The sequence below is a fragment of the Furipterus horrens genome, unplaced genomic scaffold (genome assembly GCF_987537825.1).
Source record: "Furipterus horrens unplaced genomic scaffold, mFurHor1.1.pri manual_scaffold_7, whole genome shotgun sequence".
In the NCBI taxonomy this organism is placed as follows: Eukaryota; Metazoa; Chordata; class Mammalia; order Chiroptera; family Furipteridae; genus Furipterus; species Furipterus horrens.
Genome location: NW_028327177.1, coordinates 32,055,678 through 32,077,985, shown reverse-complemented (window position 1 = coordinate 32,077,985; position 22,308 = coordinate 32,055,678). Strand labels below are relative to the sequence as shown.

General features: G+C 37.3%; 1 protein-coding gene across 1 annotated transcript in view; it reads right to left on the bottom strand.

The window, feature by feature from the left end:
• Nucleotides 1–22,308, bottom strand: part of CDH17 (cadherin 17) — a 73,690-nt gene that overhangs the window by 36,000 nt on the left and 15,382 nt on the right. Inside the window, exons 2-7 of the mRNA XM_090283563.1 lie at nucleotides 21,787–21,858; nucleotides 15,453–15,551; nucleotides 5,791–5,925; nucleotides 4,790–4,928; nucleotides 2,401–2,559; nucleotides 2,104–2,303 (exon numbers count right to left, since the gene is read on the bottom strand). Of these exons, the coding sequence (XP_090139689.1) occupies nucleotides 2,104–2,303; nucleotides 2,401–2,559; nucleotides 4,790–4,928; nucleotides 5,791–5,925; nucleotides 15,453–15,551; nucleotides 21,787–21,837 (783 nt within the window). The 5' untranslated portion in view covers nucleotides 21,838–21,858. The remainder of the gene's footprint in view (nucleotides 1–2,103; nucleotides 2,304–2,400; nucleotides 2,560–4,789; nucleotides 4,929–5,790; nucleotides 5,926–15,452; nucleotides 15,552–21,786; nucleotides 21,859–22,308) is intronic.

The window sequence follows — 22,308 nt, the reverse complement described above, 5'->3', positions numbered from 1 at the left end:
AAACCACTCTCCCCTGGCTTGGGTATTAGGTGTGGCACCCCAGAATTTCTTTTCCTTGATAGCCCCAAGAGCGAACAAGCATACTTTTTTATTTTTATTTTTATAGTGTTTACAAACCCTCATGGGGATGAGCTAAATAATAAATAGGAAGACTTTAGTAAAGGCCACAGATCTGCAATTGTCATGGTAGTGAGTCCTGACACACCTTCTTAGCTGGCAAAGCAGAATAACTGTTGCTTTCATGCTTTTTTCCCCCTAATGGTGAAGTTCATTAATTCAACATTCAATAAATAAAAATTCTTTTAGGTTATACAATAGATATGAGATGGACCATTACAGTGTTCCTTAATAACAACAGTGTCATTTTAAAACAATCTTAGGGGGCCCCTGGCTGCTGTGGCTCAGTGGATTGAGCGTCGGCCTGCGAGCCAAGTGTCGCTGGTTTGATTCCCAGTCAGGGCACATGACTAGGTTGCACGTCAGGTCCCCACTTGGGGGCGCGAGTGAGAGGCAACCACACAGTGATGTTTCTCTCCCTCTCTTTCTCCTTTCCCCTCTCTCTATAAATAAATAAATAAATAAATAAACAATCTTAGGGGAACCACAGACTGGGACTCACTCATAACATTAATACCTGTTATCTACTTTCACAGACATGATCTCTTAGTTAATCTCCACAACAACTCTTATAGGCGTTATTGTCCCCATTCTACTGTTGAAAGGTTGGGGCACAGAATAGTTAAATGACTTATTCTATGGTCAATCATTAAAGTAATGGAGCAAGGACATGGTTTTGGTCATTTGCTTCCAAATCCAGTGCTCTCTCACTAACCCACAGCTTTCATGTCAAGGAACCTTCTGATCTTCCAGAAAAGATCAGATCTGGGTGGAGCCCAGAGTGTGTTTACAGGAGCTAAGGGAGGAGGTGAGAGCACCAGCCACAGAAGTGGGAAGTGAGAGCATGTGAATGGAGAGGAGAGGCATACAGAGGAGATGGAGTTGGGGGAGGGTGATCTCCAAAGGTAAAGGTTGTCTACTCAACTCTTAACTCATGACCAGTCCTGTCTGTGTCCCTGAGCCTAGGATGAGATGAGTCTTCTGGAGAGAGATTCTTCCCACAAGGATAAGAATACATGTACATGATGTGTGCACCATATTACAACCCACTCTAGGGAAGCCATATTCCAGACTACTGACAAGGAACAACAAATATCAATTGTACCTTCAGAATCTTGATTCTTGGACAAAGTTCTCTTTAAAAAAATGTATATATATATATATATATATATATATATATATATATATATATATATATATTTGCCCTTGGCTGGTTTGGCTCAGTGGATTGAGCGTCGGCCTGCGAGCTAAGTGTCGCTGGTTCGATCTTCCAGTCAGGGCACATCAGAGAAGGAAAACTCTGACTCCAAAAAACCTCCGCTGCCTTGCGGCATACCTCTTCAGGGGAAAGGCTAAGGGAGTAAACCCTGACAGAAAATCCGGAGCCGGAGTCCCTAAGGCGGTTTGACGTTGTAGTCAACACCGGCAACTCCTGCGGCGCACCTGAAGCCAAGCTGTATTGACTCCGTCTTTCCCTTGGACCCTTCAGCTGCGAAGAGAGGGGGGGTCTGCTGCATGGGCAACAGCAGACCCTCCATATCACCCTGCCCAGGCTCTGTAGCTTCAGCTTCACTGGAGAGGACACTCCAGCGTCATCGCAAGATGTCGATTCAACACAGGAGGAGACAGATACCGTGTCACTCCCGAGTCGGACTGCACAGCCATTCTCGGTGGTGCAGATAGACTCTTAAGAAGCTACACCATCGTCTCTCGAGACGGACGGCTGCCGACGACGACGATATATATATATATATATATATATATATATATATATATATATATATCTCCAATCTGGTGAAGCCCAGAGTTTACTCATGATGGTAAACTCCAGAGACTTGGGGCCAGAGACTTTATCTATTTAGTTTGCTTTATAATTATGCTGTGTAAAAATGTACATAATAAATGTACCTGTGAAGACTATGAGGGTGGGCTTCTACAAAGTGAGGCCATTTATCTAGTGGGATCTAGGTATTCCTTAGACACTACCTGAGTGATTTTGATGGGGTAAGGATCAGTCGAGTTTTCTACAACCTCCACAGGTTCTGGTGCTTTCCAAATATTCTCCTTCACCATAATAACCACAGGAGCGCTGTCACTGAAGGAATTCTCACTCTGGCCTCCCATGTCCTTCACTGAGACCACCAGATTATAGGAAGGATTCTTAATGGGATCCAATTCCTTAGATCCTATGGAAAGTAGAACAGAAAAGGACATGTCTCTCAAGCTGACACAGACCTAGGTCCCTTTTTTGACTCAGTCTTTTGAGGGCACCACCTGACTTACCTTCACGGGTAAGTGATATTGCCCCTGTTTTGTTGTTTATCTGAAAAAACATGACATCGTTGATCTTGGGAAGCTGCATGATAATCTGATAACTAAGTTGGCCATTGGGAGTGGCTGGATCATCCAGGTCTGTAGCATTGACATACATGAAAGGCTTTCCTATTTAACAAAACATACCCAGAAAAAAAAAGATATTAATTGAAATCCAAACCAACCATAGCCACTTTGACCTTCTAAGAGGCAGAGATAGAATGGGGAAGATGCCATAATTCATATCAGTGGGGCAATAAATCTTTATTCTGATTCCCCTATGATGGGGTTTCTCAAAGTATGGTCCAGGGACCTCTAGGGATCTCTGAGACTGTTTTTAGGGTCAATTGGGCCCTAAACTTATGCACATGTAAAAAAATTCACTCAAAGCATTAGTTCAATGGATTTCAGTGTAAAGGAGTAGCAAAAAAAGGTAGGAGGGCATATATGTGGTTTCAGATTACACATTTTAACCAGTCTTTAAGAAACCACCACTTGCAGAGTTTAGGTATAGTATCAAGGAAAGAATAGCCTTAGTTATCTGAAAATGCTATAACAATATTCCTCTATTTTCCAACTATATATGTGTGTGAGGCAAGTTTTTCTCCATAGCTTCTACCAAAACAGCATATGGCAACAAAACAAGTACAGAAAGAGACCTGAGAATCCAATTGTTTTCAATTAATTCAGATAGTAAAGAGATTTGGAAAGATTAAAACAATGCCATTATTCTTAATAATTCTTTTTGTCTTTTAAAATACAGGTTTTATTAAAATGTTTGTTATTCTAAATTAATTAATAAATATTTTGAAGTCTCTCAGTTTTCATTTCTAATATGACAAATATTAGTAGATATTACCAGTGATGTACTGCAAGCTAATTTGTGGGAGCCAATTGCTGAATTTCCATAAGCTTGATGAGCAAATTATTAACACCATTAGTAACTTAAAATTGGCCATGGGAGGAATTTTTTACCACAGAAATTAGTAAATGCTACAAGCAGGGCTTTCCCCCGGAGAGAGACAGCTATTACACATTTATCAGCATCCCTCTGGATATAACCCACATGTAATACCACTGGATTTACCCAAAAGTTCTTTGGAGTCCTTAATAATTTTTTTTTTAAATTTAGTCCCTGGCTGTATTTTATTTTATTTTTTAATTATTTTTTTATTGTAGTTTTTCCATTACATTTATCCCCCTTATACCTCCCTCTCCCTGCAATCACCACACTGTTGTCCACGTCCATGAGTCCTTTGTCCTTTTTGCTCAACCCTCACCACCCTAACAACCTCCCATCTCCAGGAGCTCTCAACCTGCTCTCTATGAGTCTGTCTCTATTTTGCTTGTTAGGGGAAGACAAGAGCCCTGAGACAAAAATGTTTGAGAACCACTACTCTAGAAGTTTACATTGATGAAGAGAGAAAGGGGAAGATATGAAAGATTCTTGTTTAGCAGTTTTTTTAGAGTCTTTAGTGTGAAATTTCAGGGACAGAGACAGTGAAATTGCTCCACATTATAAAGTGGAAGAAATACTTTTCCTGAATTATTAGAAGTGGGCATTAAAGAATGAGAGAGAAGATTCAGTAGAGAAGAGGAAAACTCCACAGTGAGTTGATGGAAATGGCCAAGAGTCTTAAGGCTAATACTCATGTTTATTTTGTGCATTGTTATGATGTAATGCTCCTTCAACTGCTCAAATCTTTAGCAAAGTCTGTGGCATACATGCATGCCTTGATGAGGGGCTTTAGTGGAAATAAAAGGTAGGAGCATAATAAATGGATAAGTTACATTTAGGATTGGAAGTAAGAGTAGAAAAAGAAATGGAAGCCAACAATGACCATGTGAATGCGAGATTCCTGGGAGGATATGGGAGAGTGAGCTCACCTTTCCAGAGTATTCTAAAGTGTTATAGAGCTCTAAAGTGTTCTAAAGCTCACCCTAGAATAGAAGTTCTCAACTGGGGGTGATTTTGCCCCACCTCCAGGGAACATTTGTCAATGTCTGAAGATATCTTTGTTGTCACAGCTTAGGAGTAGGTGTTGCTACTGGCATCTGGTGAGTAGATGTCAGGGATGCTGCTAAACATCCTACAGTGCATATAACAGCACCAGACCAAAAAAAAAAAAGAAAGAAATTATTATCAGGCCCAAGATGTCAATGGAGCCAAGGTTGAGAAACCATGCTCTAGAGCAATAGGTATAATAAAACAACTCCCAAAGGATTGCTGTGAAATTTAAATAAGGTGGTGTGCTTAATGAGTGGCAGCTGCAGCTATTTGCCACACAAATCTGCTCCTTCTGCCTGATACACTTCCATCTTTCCATAAATATTATACCTCCAGGCTCCTGCCTATTACCTGGGCGAGAATTCTGTCTTACTGAGCCTTCATATTTTGACTGGAGAAACGTGGGTCGATTGTCATTGATATCCTTCACTTCTATTGTGATGGGGACTGGGCCCTCCACTGTAGCACCATTAGCATCCAGGGCTGAGACCTGAGGCAGAAAGGGAAAGGAAACCACCTTGGTGAATTTGGACTTAATATCACACAACGAAAGTCATCTGAGGGAAATTAGTGTCCAAAGAACCAATACCTGGTAACTGTAGGGGAGAAAAACACCCATAAAAGCCCAAATTGGGAGCTGCTAAAATACGGGCCCTATTAGTTAAACCTCGATTATCATGACTGTTTTTTCAGCTGTAGGGTATGATGGACACTCGACATAACTTTTTTCTAAACAGCTAGAGTCAGTGAACACTTTGAACCTGAGGCTATGGAAATGCCATGTCCTCTTTCTTACAGAGGCATTTTAATGGTTGACCTGCAGATCCAACAATATAAGTTACCAGACAGAAAGCTTTGGGGTTGCTCTTTTTTCCTACAATTAGCTGTCTATCATTCCTGCATATTCAGATACCAAAGATGAAAACTGACCATTGGTTATTTCTGCTTCTTGCAAGGTCCAAAGAAGCTCCATTCCAGCACCAATGCTGCTTTCTTTGCGGATCCACAGCCCACACAACAGACACAGGCAGATAGTACCAGTGAAAATCAGAGAAGTGTTGGCTTGGTTTGGATCCAGGTGCTGGAGCATGCCATACTTGAACAGGTAATGGTATCTGTGGGCCTGGACAATGTAAATTGGGTTGCTGTGGTCAAAAAGCCTAAGGGACAGGAGACCTTTGCCATACCCCTGTGCACTTGGTAAAAAATGGACAAATTAGGTTTGCAAAGCATGCTTTTAATGTCAGGAGAGAACTAACAAGATTCTATGCAGGGGGTGAAAGTGCCCTGATACTTCCAGGACAAAGACACTCAGAAAGGTTGGTCAGTGACTTTTTCTGGTCTCAATTTACCTGAAGTTTGTGAACAGCTCTTGTTTCCCTGTCCAGAGCTCTGCTGTGATACAGAAGTCCATCAGGTTGTATATGAAATATTCCATCTGTCTCCCCAGTTAGTTTGAAAGTCACAGCAGAAGGACTGGCCTTAAACTGAGAAAAAGCAAAAGTTAGATGAGGTTGTAAGAAAAAATAATGTTGTAGAATCTGTAGAAAGTTACCAATTTCAGGTAATGTTTTCATTTGTACAATCACTAATTAAGAAGTTATGAGCTTCTAAAGTGATACATTCTAAAAGTTTGCTTGAACATTAACATTCAAAACACATTTCCTTTAACAATGTATGATATACTTTAATATACTGATAAATTTAATTGATGGTATAAATTGTAACTGGAGCTACATGAGATTTTTCTGGGAATACCTGAAAGCTATAACATTACTAACTTCTAAGAAATACTTTAAAAGGTAGCTTTATTGTTATGATAAAAAAAATGTCATTTAGTACTTCTAAACATGGTGACAATGATTAAGAGATATTTTAATATTAAGGGAAACAATTTAAAAGTGACTGTAACTTCATAAAATTCTATATGAAAATCTCTTAATTATTTTTCATAAGTGAAGAAAATATCAACTATAGACAAAGCTATAGCACTATTTTAAATTTTAGAACTTTTTTAATTTTTATTTTTCAATTACTTTCAATATTATTTTGTATTAGTTTCAGGTGTACAGCCTAGTGGTTAGATAATCACATATATTACAAAATGCCCCCTTAATATTTCCTGTACCCACCTGATACCATACATAGTTATCGCAATATTTTTGAAAAGCTATATTACTTTTAAGATCACAAGAAGAGAAAGTTTCTAGGAAATAAGGCAGATATAAAAGTTGTTTAACCCCAATTGTAATTTTTAGTATATTTCATATATTTTAATAACAAATTTAAAAATCAATAATAGCCAATGTTTCAGTATGTTATAAAACATGTAAAGAAACGCATATATTATTTATGGAAATGTAAATTAACATAATCCTTTTGGAAATAACTTGAGGCATAAAATAAAATGTTTGTAGCCCTTGATGGCAAACATAACTAAACAAAATTTATACTAAGGAAATACTTTTTAAACAGTAAACTACATGCTTGTATTGTAAGTAGCCTTATTTATAATACCAGTACATTTGACAATGCATAAATGGTCCAAAAGAAAGATGATACAATTATTATAGTACATACATTTGATAGAATTTTAATCATTAAAACTTTTATTCTACAAATTATGAAGGAACATAGGAAAAAATGTTATGATGTAAAGTAACAAAAGGAGGCTATAAGACTAAATCTAGACATAAAATTATTCATGTCAGTGAGCAAGAAATGGAACTCTAAAGAGACCTACATTTAGACACATCATAATAAAACACGTGAAAGACAAAGAGAGAATCTTGAAAGTGCAAAGATTCATTATACACAAAGGATCCTCAATAAAAAAATAAAGAGCAGATTTCTCATGGAGGCAGGAAGGCAGTGGATATATATATCCCAAGTACTGAAAAAATAATAACTGCCAATTATATATCTAACAACATTATCCTTCAAAATAAAGTTGAAATTAATCTGTACTATTAGGAAAAAAAACCAGACTTTATAATAATACCAATTTAAAACAAAAACTCTACTAGAGACAAAGAAAGGCATTCTATAAGGGTCACTTCATCAAGAAACTATAACAATTATAAACACATATATACCTACCAAGATGCAAAAATACATGAAGCAAAAACTGAGAATTGAAAGGAAAATATAGTTGGTGACTTCAAAACTTCACCTCCAATAATGTATTTAACAAATAGAAGGTCAACAGAAATTGGGGGAAGTCACAAATATATGGAAATACGTAACACAATATAATAACCAACAGGTCAAAGGGAAAATTTAAAAGGAATTTAGAAAACGTCTTTAGATAAATGAAAGTGAAAACACAGCATACCAAAAATAACAGGATGCAGATCAAGCAGTACTTAAAAATCTGTACAGACATACCTCATTTTATTGAGCTTAACTTTATTGTGCTTTGAAGATATTGTGTTGTTTTTTGTTTCTTACAAATTAAAGGTCTGTGGCAAGCCTACACCCATTAAGTCTATCAGTACCATTTTTCCAGCAGCATTTGCTCACTTCATGTCTGTGTAACATTTTTGGTACTTCTCTCAACATTTCAAATATTTTCCATTATCATATTTGTTATAGTGATCTGTGATCAATGATCTTTGATGTTACTATTGTATTGGGTTGGCCAAAGAGTCTATTTAGTTTTTTCTATAAAATAAAAGGCATTTTTCATTTTCACCCATAACATTATTGATTTGGATATTTTGAGTATGTCAGCTACCTCTCACGTGGTATAACATTTATTGTTCTCAATTTTTAAAAATATGCTTTATTGATTATGCTGTTACAGTAGTCCCAATTTCTTTTCCCTTTGTTCCCCTACACCCAGTGGTCCCTCCTCCCTCCAGTCCTCCCCCCCTTAGTCCATGCTCATTGGTTGTGCATACAGTTCTTCTCAACATCTTCCTGTCTACTCCACTCCCTCCTACTATGCTTCTTAATTCCTGTACCATCTCCCTCCCTTCCCCCTTCCCTGCTGACCTCCCCCCAATATGTTCCCCATACCTATAATTCTTTTCCCACTCTCATTACCTACTTAGTTTGCCTTTGTTTCGATTTCCTAGCTTCTGTTGTTGGTTGTTGTGATAGTTTTCATTTTAATGTTCATAGTTTTGATCCACTTTCTCCTAAACAAGTCCCTTTAACATTTCATATAACAGTGGTTTGGATCTGATGGACTCCTTCAGTTTCACTTTGTCCTGGAAGCACTTCCTCTGCCCTTCTATTCTGAATGACAGCTTCGCTGGATAGAGTAATTGTGGTTGTAGATTTTTGCTTTTCATTACTTTGAATATTTCTTGCCAATCCTTTCTTGCCTGCAGAGTTTCTTTTGAGAAATCATCTGACAGTCTTATTGGGACCCCTTTGTATGTAATTTTCTTCTCTCTTGCTTCTTTTAAGATTCTCTCTTTAGCCTTAATTTTTGACATTTTGATTGTAATGTGTCTTGGTGTGGTTCTCCCTGGGTCCAGTGTTTTTGCAACTCTCTGTGCTTCCTGGAACTGTAATTCTATTTCTTTCTCCAAGATACGGAAGTTCTGCTTCATTATTTTTTTCACATAATTTTTCAATTTATAGTTCTTCTTCACCTTCTGGCAACCCTATGATTCAGATGTTGGCCCGCTTATAGCTGTCCCAGAGGTTTCTGAGCCTCTCCTCATTTTCCTCATTTTTCATTTCCTCTTTCTGCACTGGTTGACTGTTTGTTCCTTACCTATGTTCTGATTTGTTGATTTGATCCCTGGTTCTCCTTCCTTTACCACTTGTTTCGTATGTGTTTTTGTTCATTTCAGTGGGACTAGCCTTCATTCCTTCCCTGTCTTGTTTAAGATCTGCTGTTAGGTCTGTAAGCATTCTTATAACCCAGGCTCTGAACTGTGCCTCAGAAAGATTTCCTCTCTGCTGATCTGTTAGATCAGATATTTGCTGTCTGGTCAGCTGTGTGATTGGGATCTCTATCATGATCTGTGCCACCCTGACAGTTTTGCGTTTACCTTTGCTTCCTGGGTGGGGCTGTCACATCTCCTACACTATAAGGGGCAGAGCCCCATGCACTCGTCACTATCAGGTGACCCTTATCACCACACTTTGGTGTATTGTGTGTGGGGGCAGGGGTCCAAGATGGAGTCTTGCCATTTACTCTCCGCTGAGAGACCGGGAGCTTCTTCCTCCATCCTCACCCCCTCTGGCCTTCACAGTCTGAGGCAATAGGGGTCTGCCTTCCCCAGTGTTGGAATCACAAGCTAACAGGTCTGGTCTTCAGCTGGGGGTACTCCTCACCTCTTTTTAAATATGGGTGTTTGTGCTTACCGCCATCCCGCTGCTGCCACCAGCACAGCTTAACCTCTCCGCCCCGGCTTTACCCCTCCTACCCATCCTGATGAGCACCACTTCTTCTTTATAACTTCATACGCTGGACTTCCATATAGGTTTATTTTCTGGAACTTCTGGTTATTTCTGGTTTTGTGATAGATGTATTCCTTCTTAGTTGTGGAGGGAGACAGAGCATGGCAGTCTAGGCCTCCATCTTGGCCGAAAGTCTATTGTTCTCAATTAACGTCTCAATTTGATTGCTATCAACTTCAACTGGTCTACCCCACCATCAAGCATCATCCAGAAAGAAATCTCCAGCATGAAACTTCACAAACCACTTTTGACATGCTTAATCAGTCACAGCACCTTCTCTGTACACTCCACAAATCTTTTTGAGTTTCAGTTGTGTTTTTACCTTTCTAGAAATAATAAAGCATGATATGCTGAAAATGTTGCATATTTTCTTGCATCCTCCTTATTAAAATGGCTACACAAAAATTCACCAATTTTGATAAGTTTTTAAATAATGCACTCTGATATGACACTGTCACAATACAATCTAACAAAATAGTTTTGAATAAAGTTAAAGACAACTAAGTGCTACTAGGGCAATCGTACAGAAAAATATAATGAACTTTTTGGCCAACCCAAAAATTGTTTGGGGGCACCATGAACTGTGTCCATATAAGATGGCAAACTTAATTAATAAATGTTTGTGTTCTGAGTGCACCACTGATGGCCATTCCCTCATCTCTCTCCCTCTCCTTGAGCCTCTCTATTCTGAGACCCAACAATATTAAAATTAGGCCAATTAATAACCCTTGAATAACTTCTAATGTTCAAGTGAAAGAAAGAGTTAATCCATGTAGAAAATTTCATTGTTTTCTTATTTTAAAAATTTCTACAGCTGCCCTAACCCTCAGCAACCATTTACCCTGATCAGCCAGCAATGATCAACATTGAGGCAGGGCTCTCCACCAGCAAAAGATTATAGTTTACCAAAGTCTCAGGTGATTGTTAGTATTTTTTAGCAATAAAGTATTTCTAAATTAAAGTATGTATATTTTTAGACGTAATACTATTGCACACTTAATATACTGCAATACAGTATAAGTATCACTGTTCTATGCACTGGAAAATAAAAAATTCATGTCACTGGCTTTACTGTAATATTCACTTTAATTGTGATGGTCTGGAACCAAGTCTTCAATATCTCCAAGCTGTAGCTGTAAATGCTTATTTTAAAAATGGGTCTCAAATAACCTTACACCTTAAAAAAACTAGAGAAAAAAAGGCAAATAAACTAACCCCAAAGCAAACAGAAGGAAATAAAGTTTTGTGTGGAAATTAATGAAGTGGAAAATACAAAAGCAAAGGAGAAAAATCAACAAAACCAAAAACTGACTTTTTAAAATAAGATCAGCAAAATTGAAAAACCTTCATCTGTACTTACAATGGAAAAAAGAGACAAGAATCAAAGAACTAAAATCAGGAATGTAAGAGAGGACATCATTACCAACCTTACAAAGATTTCAAAAAAAAATTGATAGAAAATACTATAATTGTTTCTCATAAACTAGACAACCTAGGTGAAATGAGTAAATTGTTATACAGACCAAAAAAAAAAAAAAAAAAATACCAAAACCTACTAAAGAATAAATAGAAAATCTGAATAGAATTATAACTAGTAAAGAGATTGATTAGTAATCAAAAAACTTCCCACAGAGGAAAGCCCAGGACCATGTGGCGTCACTGGTGAATTCTACCTAAAATGTAAAAAATAATTAACACCAAATCTTTACAAACACTCCCACAAAGCAAAAGAGTAAGAACACTTCCCAAATCATTCTATGAGGTCAGATTCATCTGATGTGCAAACCAGAAAAGACAATACGATAAAATTACAAACCAATAACTCCTATAAATAGAGTTGCAAAAGTTTTCAATAAAACACCAGCAAACTGAACCCAGCAACATATAAATATATTTTATACAATGACCAAGTAGAATTTATTCCAGAGTGCAAAGCTAATTCAACATATAAAAATCAATTAAGTTAATGACACAAAACCAGATGAGTATCTCAATAGAGGCAGAAAATAATTTGACAAAAACCCAACATCTTTTCATGTTAAAAATAAATGAATAAATGAGGAATAGAAGGTAATTTCATTAAGTTAATAAAGGGCATCTAAGAAAAACTCACAGCTAACATTATATTTAATGGAGAGACACTGAAAGTTTTCCCCCATAATATCAGGAAGAAGAAAACGACACCCAATACTGACATTTCTAAATAACATTGTATACTTGAGGTCCTTCGGGGGGAAAAAAGAAATAAAAGGCAAACAGATTTTTAAAAAAGAAGTAAAACTATATTCACATATTACATGATCTTACATATGGAAAATCCTAAAGAATCTTAAAATTTTTATTACAGCTAATAAATGAGTTTAGTAAGTTTGCAGGAAAAATATCAATAAACAAAAATCAATTGTATTTGTGCACACTAGCAAGGAAAAATATGAAAATGATATTAATAAAACAGTTCCTTTTACAATAAGATAAAAAAAACATAAGAATAAATTTAACCAAAGAAATAGATTTATAAACTGAAAACTATGAAACATACTGTTGAAAGAAATTAAAGATCTAAATAAATGGAAAACCATCTCATGTTTAAGGATTGAAAAATTAATATTGTTACGATGGTAATACTCCCCAAGTTGAGACACTGATTCAACACAATCCCTATTGAAATTACAGTTTCTTGTTTGTAGAACTGATAGGCTGATTCTAAAATTCATATGAAAATGGAAGAGACCCAGAATAACCAAAACAATATTGAGAAAGAGGAACAAAGTGGGAGCACTTAACACTGCCTGATTTTAAAATTTACTACAAAGCCGCATTATTCAAGAGAGTGTGGTACTGGCATAAAGACAGGCATATAGATCAATGGCATGAAATCAGTAGTCCGGAAATTAACTTTTATATTTATGGTCAATTAACTTCTAATGGAGGTGCTAAATAACCCAATGGGGAAAGAATAGTGTTTTCAACAAATTGTGCTGAAACAACTGAATATCCATGTGCAAAAGAATGAAGTTGTATCCTTGTCTCACACCATATACAAAAATTTACTAAAAATGCATCAAAGGTCTAAATGTAAATGCTGAAACTATAAAACTCTGAGAAAAATACATAGACATAATCTTCAGGACTCTGGATGAGACAATAGTTTCTTGGATGTGACATCAAAAGCACAAACAACAGAAGAAAAAATAAATTAATCAAAATAAAAAACTTTTGTGTTTCAAATGACACTATCAAGAAAGTAAAAAGATAATCTATAGAATGTGAGAAAATATGTTCAAATCACATATCTGATAAGGAACTTGTATAGAGAACATATAAAGAGTTTTTATATCAGTAAAAGACGAACAACCCAATTAAAAAGCAGGCAAAGGTTTTGAATAGAATTTCTCCAGAGAAAATATACAAATAGGCAATAAGTACATGAAAAGAAACTCAACATTATTAGTCATTAGGAAAATGCAAACCCAAAACAGAAAGAAATACCACTTCACCCCCATTAGGATATCTACAATAAAAAAAACACAGTAACAAGTGTTAGCAAGGAAGTGGAGAAATCAGAACCCTTATACAATGCTCATGGGAATGTAAAATAGTTTTGGGAATGGAGAACAGTTTTGCAGTTTCTCAAAAAGTTAAACTATGACTCAGCAATTTTACTCCTAGGTATATCTCCAGGAGAACGTATATGAAAACGTATATATTCTCAAAAAGTTGTACACAAGTGTCCATTATAGCATTATTCATAACAATCATAAATGTCCCTCAATTGATAAATGGATATTCAAACTATGGTATATCCATATAATGGAATATTATTCATCCATAAAAGGGAATGAAGTACTAATACATGCTACTGTAGAGATGAACCTTGAAAAAATTATGCTAAGTAAAAGAAACCATACACAAAAGGTCATATGCTGCATAATTTCATTTATAAGGAATGTCTAGATAGGCAAATCTAGAGACCAAAAGTAGATTAGCATTTGCCAGGAGCTGGGAGGAGAAGAGAATGAGGAGTGACTGCTAATGGGTACATGGCTTCTTTAAAGCTGATGAAAATGTTCTGGAATGAAATAGTGGTAGTGGTTGGAGATCTTTTTGATATATTAAAAACCACTGAGTAGTGCATTTTAAAAGGATGGATTTTATGGTAAGTTAAGCTATATCTCACTACAAAGAAAAAATTAAAAAATGACCTATCTCAGATTTGGAAGCTGGGGCTGGTTGAAAATCCTTAGTGAAAAAAGTTTGCAGCTATGTGGTTCTTTTTTTTCCTTTTTTTGGAGGATATGTTAATAACCCAAGGATCAGCCTCATGGAGCAATGAGCTTTCTTTGTGAACTTGCTTTGAGCCACCCTAACTCCAGAAAAAAAAATACTGGGTTGGCCAAAAAGGCCATTACATTTTTTCCATATAACAGCTCTAGTAGTGCTTAGTTGTCTTAACTTCATTTGAAACAATTTTGTTAGATTGTATTGTGACAGCTGTCATATCAGAGTATTCTTAAAAAACATAAAATTGGTGAATTCTGGTGGAGCCATTTTGATATTGAAGATGGAAGAAAACTCATAACATTTTCAGCATATTATGCTTGATTATTTCAAGAAAGGTAAAAACACAACTAAAACTCAAAAAAAGATTTGTGCAGAGTGTGGAGAAGGTGCTGTGACTGAATATGCCAAAAGTGATTTGTGAAGTTTCTTGGTACTTTTGACACTTTGGCCAAGTAATTCTTTGCTGTGGAGCCATCTTATGCATTGGAAGATGTCTTAGCAACACCCTGGCCTCTACAAGCCAATAGCAGGAGATAGCCGAGATACTCAAAATATCCAAGTTAAAGTTACTGGTGAAAATGAAAAATGTGTCTTTTATTTTACAGAAAAAAAAATTACTGACTTTTTGGCCAACCCAGTATTTCAGGTGATGCTAAATGAGGGAATCTACAACTCTTCCCCAACACTGAAATAAAGAGCTCAAAGGCTTGTCTTACCAAACCTGGGTTTGTGGTATTTGCACCACATAAAAAAGACAGAGAGAGTATGTATGCTCAACCAGAAGTCAACTGTATTCTAGTCTCGGTTCTGCCATTAACTTATGTAAGCCTCAGTTTCCCTATATGTAAAACAAACAGCTGGTATCAAAAGTCTCTGATGACTTTTCTACCACAAAGATTTTGTGATCCTAGAAAGGAAATCCCCTTCATCTACTCCTCCAGCCAACACACACACACACACACACACACAAAAAAAAAAAAACAAAAAAACAAAAAAACACTCAGCCATGACTACTAAGCCTGATGGTCAGATGGCCGCTCTGCTCTCAAAATTGGTTCTCTTCCCATCCTAGAAGTGCGGGCAGAGCCTACAGGCACAAGATCCCTTCTCCCAGGATGGGAGAACTCGCCCCAACACAACTGAGGAAACGTGAATGAGAATGTTAGCTACAATGCCTTACAAAACCGAGGCCACCCATCCCTCCGTTTAACTTAGCTTCTAAAATTATTCTTGATAATGAGATCTGTCAAGCTTCTATTTTACTGAGAGAGCATGAGAACTCAAGATGATAGTGATCAAAAGTAGTCATTACCTGGAATATGATTTGACTTGGTTCTTGGCCTTCGAAAATAGAAAATGTCATGGGTTTCAGGGGTCCACTAAACTTTCCCTCTTGGCCATATCCAGTTGTCTGTTAAAAAACAGAGGAAGAAAATTAGCATCACCATCTATTATGAATCACTTGCTAACTTTATTATGGCTTCCAGGGCTGATACAGAAAATATAAAACTTTAACCTGGAAGAAAAACAATGTGAAATCTAGTTAGAACAGGCAGAAAGTGGTCGAGTATTTGTTGAGGCTTTACTATGTCAAGATGACTTACCACAAGCCTTGCAATTGCTTTTCTCACTTAACCATTCAACCAGTGGCCCTGTAGGGAGAATATTAACTCCCATGTTACATGTGAGGTTCAGAGAGGTTAAGCTACTTGCTCAAAGTAAAATTTGTGTTTGACAAAGAACATACACATGGATCTAACTAAGCAAGGGCTCATGATCGTCCCACAGTGCCACTCTGCCTTCTAAATTCTAGATGGTTTTATACCAGCTTCTTAAAATATCTCCCTTCACTTCTCTTAGTTTATAAGGAAATTCATGGAAGATTCACAGCACTCTATAGAGTTTACAGTCTCCCCAGGGACAATAGAATTTATCAGGGAAAAAAAAGAATATGTAGATGTGTTTGGAAGAATGCTTTTTTGGCACAAAGTAATCTGAAAAATTTTAGTCAAACTTGATCTGAATTTGAACTATAACTTTGAGAAAAGCTTACTGTTTTAACATTTAATTAGCAATCTGTACTCATTTAGAAAAATAAAATAAAAACAGAAATGTTTACTTCAAGAAGTAGCCCCACAAAAGTTCTAAAATCCAAAGACCCTGAACTTGAAGAACAAGAAGCCCTGTGCAGAGGCCCAAATCCAGGCTGGAATAGCAGTAAGTGGTGTCTGGAACAGTAGGGAAGTTAGTATGTGCTGAGCTCTGTCCTAAACACAGTTAATCCTTACAACAATCATAGGGAGGTAAATTGTTATTGTTAGCTCCATTTTACAGGTGATGAGACTCAGACACAGACAGGTTAAGTAATTTTCCAGGAAGTGGCAGGAAGCAGAATTCAAAGCTGCAACTCTAAACTGGCCCTCTCAGCCACTAAAGCCCCTCTATTCACTACAGGAAGCAAAAGCAGCAGAGATGACCTGGCAGGAAGCCAGCTGCACCCAGGGTATGTGGAAGGGTGTGACTCTCACCATTTCCAACCAGGGAGAAAGGGGAGCATTCAGCACATCCCCTGCCATCCCTTTGTTCCTAGAACAGCTGCACCTTTGAAAGAAAGAGGAAAGTAGAATGGAGCAGGTGGCATGCAGGAAGTGACAGCCAGTCATAATCCACCAGTGGAGGAGCATCCTCTGGGAGGAGGGATTTAGCCCACAAACCTGATGCTGGTTTCCCCTCTTTCCTGACTGGTTCTTCAGATTTCCTACTTGTGCTGGAACAGGTTAGAACCAGAAGCATGTGGCAAGTCAATGGTTTTTGAGCTAGACAAGTAAAACCAAAAATGTAAGGAGTGGGTGAAAAGGGGAGAGACTTTGTCCTCCACATATTTAGGGAGAGCAAGTATATTCTTGCCATGGAAATGCTGGGACTAACTTAAATGAAAAATTAGCAAGAGAGTGATGGAAAAAAATGATCTTCTAGTAGATCCCTTGACTCATTGAACATTAAATTGATACTGGTTGTCTGGTAGAGGAACAATAACAAAGGAGAATGCAAAGGGATTTGGAATTTGGTCTCCTCTCTTTCAGAGTTGTAGCAGGCTCTTGGATTAGCTGTTCCCAGCCATCATCAACCTCTCTCCCTTCGGAAGCCAAGTGTTCTCTTTCCCAGACTTCCTTGCAACTAGGAGGTTGGTCAAGTGAACCAGTTCTAGTTCATGAAACAAAAGGGAAGTCTGCTGGGGGATTCTGGTCAAGCATTTTTTCCTGATGAAAAAAGGACAGACATGTTTGGCATTGCCCTTTACACTTCCCTGTTGTTGCTCAGACAATGGACCTGTGTCTATAGATAGGACAACCATCATGAAACTACGAGGGGACAAACCAGCTCAGAGAATGGTGGACAAAGATAAAGAAGCCCAAATCTCTAATACTATCACAGAACTGCTACACCTGCCCTGGATTACCACTTCAGGCTCCTTGTTATCTATGGGAAATAAACCCCTCTTTACTGAAGACCTCTACAGCCAAACTTCCTGTTACTTATAACTGAAAGGATTCTGTACCAACACAATAATTCTATAGACCTTTAGCTCACCTCTTCCTTTTTAAGTGTATCATCCTCTGGGGTCTTTTCTTCACTTCCACTCCTTTTCTATATGTTTTTTAGCTCCACTAGCTCCTCTGGAAGGTGGGACACAAGAACTTGGTGCAGGTGGCCAAGTGCCACCATGGTTATTCCAAGACCAAGGCAGGAATTTCTGTGGAGCTTATGCTTAACAGAAAACTGCCTTCATCAACTTTCCATGCATATCAGCAAGTGGTCAGCCTTTCAGGTGATCACACCATTGATGGTATCCAGAGGAAGCTACATTAGTCAGGCAAACCTCACAAACCAGCCTGAGTTTTTCCTAGGTGGATAAGCTGGCTCACCTATCAGGAAAGGAAGATTCATCTCAGTGCAAGGTTCAAAGTTGGGTTCTTATATTGGGACAACCAATTTTTCTTACTGCCCATTAACATAGCTATTTGGGCTATAAAGATTGCATAATCCACCTACACACCATGACTCATCAGGCCATAGGGCCAGAGCTGAGGACAGAGTGGTGGAAATATGTGAAAGGACCAGAGGGCTTATGCAGGAGTTGGAGAGAATAACACCTACCATCTTGCACAAAAAGGTGAAAAGAAAGGAAGAGAATAAAACTGACATTTTTTAGTGTTTCTGTGTGGCAGCTAGGGGGTCCAGACCCTCCACACACATCATTTCTTCTAGTCCTCAACAACCAGGAAACTGTCTACAGAGAAGTCCCTTAGCAGAGACACTGATAAAGCTACAGTGGGATAGTGCCAGCCCTGTTGGATCACCAAGTCCCATCTCTGAACCATGTAGCTACACTGCCTTCCAGCCATCAGACATGGGCAAATGCCAGATCTGCCTGTCTGGTAGCCACCCTCATTTCACTTCCCAGCAAGAGTTCTCTGCATTAGGTAGTATTAATGCCAAATTATTCTTCCTTCTGGAGGAAGCACAGTCCCAGGCAAAACTCTAAAATAGGTGGCTTCCCTTTGATTTTCCTTCCTTTCTCCCTATTCGACACCTTTCCCAAACCCTGGATTACTTGCTTGCTCTCTCTTCAGTGCCCTTGCAATATATTCATGCGGTGTTTCTAACTTCCTTATGAAAACCAGTTCTCAGAAAATAACAAGAGAGCCATTTGCAGTATAGAATATATGATTGGAAACCATTTTAAATTACTGTCTCTGCCGAAGGAAGCCTTATGCTGAAGGTAAAAAGCTTCAACTAAACTTCCATTCATCATTCCTTGTAGGAAAGGGTCTGGGAGTACGTAAAGGTGAGTGGAGGCAGGAGAGACAGTGGAGGCAGGGATTCCAATGCCCCTGAAATCCCACCACACTGGTAGCAATTTCCTCCTTCAACCATAGACAGCTGTGTTTGTGGCTGTCTCCAGGGCAAGGCCCTTGCTGTCAGCAGTGTTAGGCAGTATTTCTTACTATAGGTAGAAATCCTACTGGAATGAGAGTAGAGAAAAGAAAAACTTATTTTTACCCAGGAAGAAAAAAAGCAGATGAGCCTGCTAATATCCAATTACTATGATAGAATCTTCTCTCTCTCTCTCTTTCAGATCTCATTGTTTCCTAATATAAGCCCATAAATAAGTATTTAATTTACCTATTCCTGGCACTGTGTTATATGCTGAGGCTACAAAGATGACTAAAACACAGTCTCTTCTTCATGGAGGTCAGGGTCCATACGATAGTAGACACTGAATATTTAAAATGCTGTAGTAATGATAATTGTTAATGTTTATTAAGTACTTAAACTGTGCCAGTCATTGATCTGAGGACTTTAAAAATGCATTATCTCATTTAATTGCCACAACATTCTATAAGGCAAGTACTCTAATCACTCATTTCACCGGGCAGAAAACTGAGGTTCAATATTTAAGTTACCCAAGTTCCTATCACTGGTAAGTCACAGTGCCAAGTTTGAACCTAGATATGACTTCACCACAATCCGATGACATTATAGATAGCAAAGGACATTCACAAGGGTAGGCAGAGGACAGAAGTTAAGTGGGGATGTTTGACCAAGTCTCTAGACAGTGCTAGAAACAGGTGAATTAAGGTCAGTTGAGGCCCCGGGCGCAGAAGAAAATATTGGGCCCCTTAAAAAAAAAGAGAGAGACAGGGAAAATAAAAATACATGTTTAATCATATTGTTTTAATAAATAAAAAATATTATGTACTATTAATGTTTTATTTCCAATAAAATGTTAATATATGTATAATTAATTGTAGCATAATAATAATCGCAAAGTTTTGAACTAATAGTTGAACATATGTAAAAATATAATTATAATTAATGATAGCATATGTATAATAGAAGTAACAATCAGAAATATGAACAAAAAACCATAATTTTACTTGAAATTAAAATTACAAATGTGAAAATATTTAAATAAATTTTTTCTTGCTTTTCATTTTGCAAACTTATTAACTATCTCATCACAATCAATAATTTTAAGTAAATCACTCTATATATATAAAATAGCCATATTACTTAGTCTTTCCTCTGACATTGAATTTCTTAGATTTTTTTTTACTCTTTTTAGGCAAGAAAGTGAGAGTTCCCACCATGCGTTTGAAATTGGCATGGTTAAGAAAATAATTTCCACATTTGGAAAAGTTGCTTTCATACCTAATACTTTTTGTATATATTATTAATTGATCACTTGTCTTCTTCATCTAAAAAGATTAAAAACTGTTCCAACTCATCTTTAAAATTACTTGAATCAATGTCATCTTTATACATTTCTATCCAATTATTAACGCACTTTTTATTTTCTTCTACACACAATGTAAACACGAAAAAAACTGCACTGCCGGAGAACCTTTGTAAGTACAAAGCAGCAAACACGATTCTATTGCTCCCAGAAGCGGTAGCGCAGCCACGCGGGAACTATGCAGTGTAGTATGTGTATAGTATGCAGCGTAGCAATGAAATAACAAAATTAAGCAAATATAAACATACTATCAGGTTTTACCGCCAATTGTAAACTTGTACGTAATTAAAATTGCACATATGAAACCAAACTTGGTGTCATTAGAAAAAAAGTGTAAAGTTGGGGTTTTCCAGGCCCTTCACAAGTTGGGGCCCAGAGCGCGCACCTGGTGTGCCCGCCGTTAAATCCACCTCTGGCTAGAAACAAGCATTGAGACCCTGGTCTTTGAGAATAAACATTGCTCATCAATCTGAGAACTGCAGATTATCCGCTCCTCCACCTCCATCCCTGGGAGGAAGGCTCTAATAGTTTCACAATTTTAGTTCTATTGCACTCTGTAAATATTTTGAACTTTGTGGGCTCTAGGAAACTCTCTGGGACTTGAAATTTGGCATGTTATTTTTGGGTCATAGAAGAAAGCAATCATGATTTGAGGTATGAGCCTCTAGAAGCATCCTTCTTAAGAGAAGGCAAAGGATCCCCCATAATCTTGCCTAATAATATAGCAAATTGGCAAGTATATGACATGCATGAGTCTCATGAGTAAAATCAGGATGGCACCTCACTATCTATCCAAGGTCAAAAGTTATATTTCTCTAGGTTTCATCCAGCTCCAACCTCTAGAAGCCTGTCAGTCATTAGAGTTCTATCAACAAATGGCTAAAGACACGTTTAACTAGAAAACTCCAAAATATATATGGGAAAAATTACAGAACAGAGTTGAAAATAGAGAAAATGCTTTGTGTCTGTTTCAGTGGTAATTTTTCATGGTCATAGTAAAAAAAAAAAAAAAAAGTTGCAATTAAAAGACTTAGACTAATACATGGTTAGTATGTCTTTATTTCCAGATTCCTTGAATTATACATGGAGGTCTAAACCTGAGTAGATAGTTTTGTTTTACACCTTGCCCAAATGCTATTAGCTTTTAAGAGTTGAGGAGAAAGTTCAGATGCATGACTTGTAGCCATTTCATCAAAAACATCATGGGGCAAACTATGTGTCCTTTGTATATGATTTAATTTTGATAGACATTTTTTTAAAAGTGATAATCATTGTTTCCCTAGTATGTGGCAGAAGGATGGCAGAAAATATTTCATAAATAGATAAGAACATCCTCTTCTCTTACCAAATAAAGTGTGAGGAGACACACGCAGTACACTTGGGCTTGTGCTTTCATGGTTTCCTTTTATTCAATCTCCTGTGAATAAACCAGAGATAAAAGTGATTAGTTACCAGTCTGTTAAAATAATGTCTTTCCATCCAGAAAAGATCATTGGATGATATCCAGTTACAAAGATAGTAGAAGGGGATCCCTAAAGGCCAGTCTTGCCTTTATGTGGAATTACCCAGTCTTCCAGAAGCCTCACAATACTTCATTCATAGCAATGCACAAGTCAACACCACCAATCAAGCTCATGCTTCTTCCATTTCTTTAACCACTCCACTTTATTATAATGTTCACTTAAGGGTCTTAAATAATAGGCAATAATTTAATTTTCACTCATCATATGGATGAAAAAGCTATGTCTTAGCAAATGTCAGTATAAATAGATACTAAAATATTAGTGATTCTGAGTCAAAGCTACAAGTATATGAGATTCCTCAAGCCAAAAGAACCCAAGAATGTTCACAATTTTTCATTCAAAGA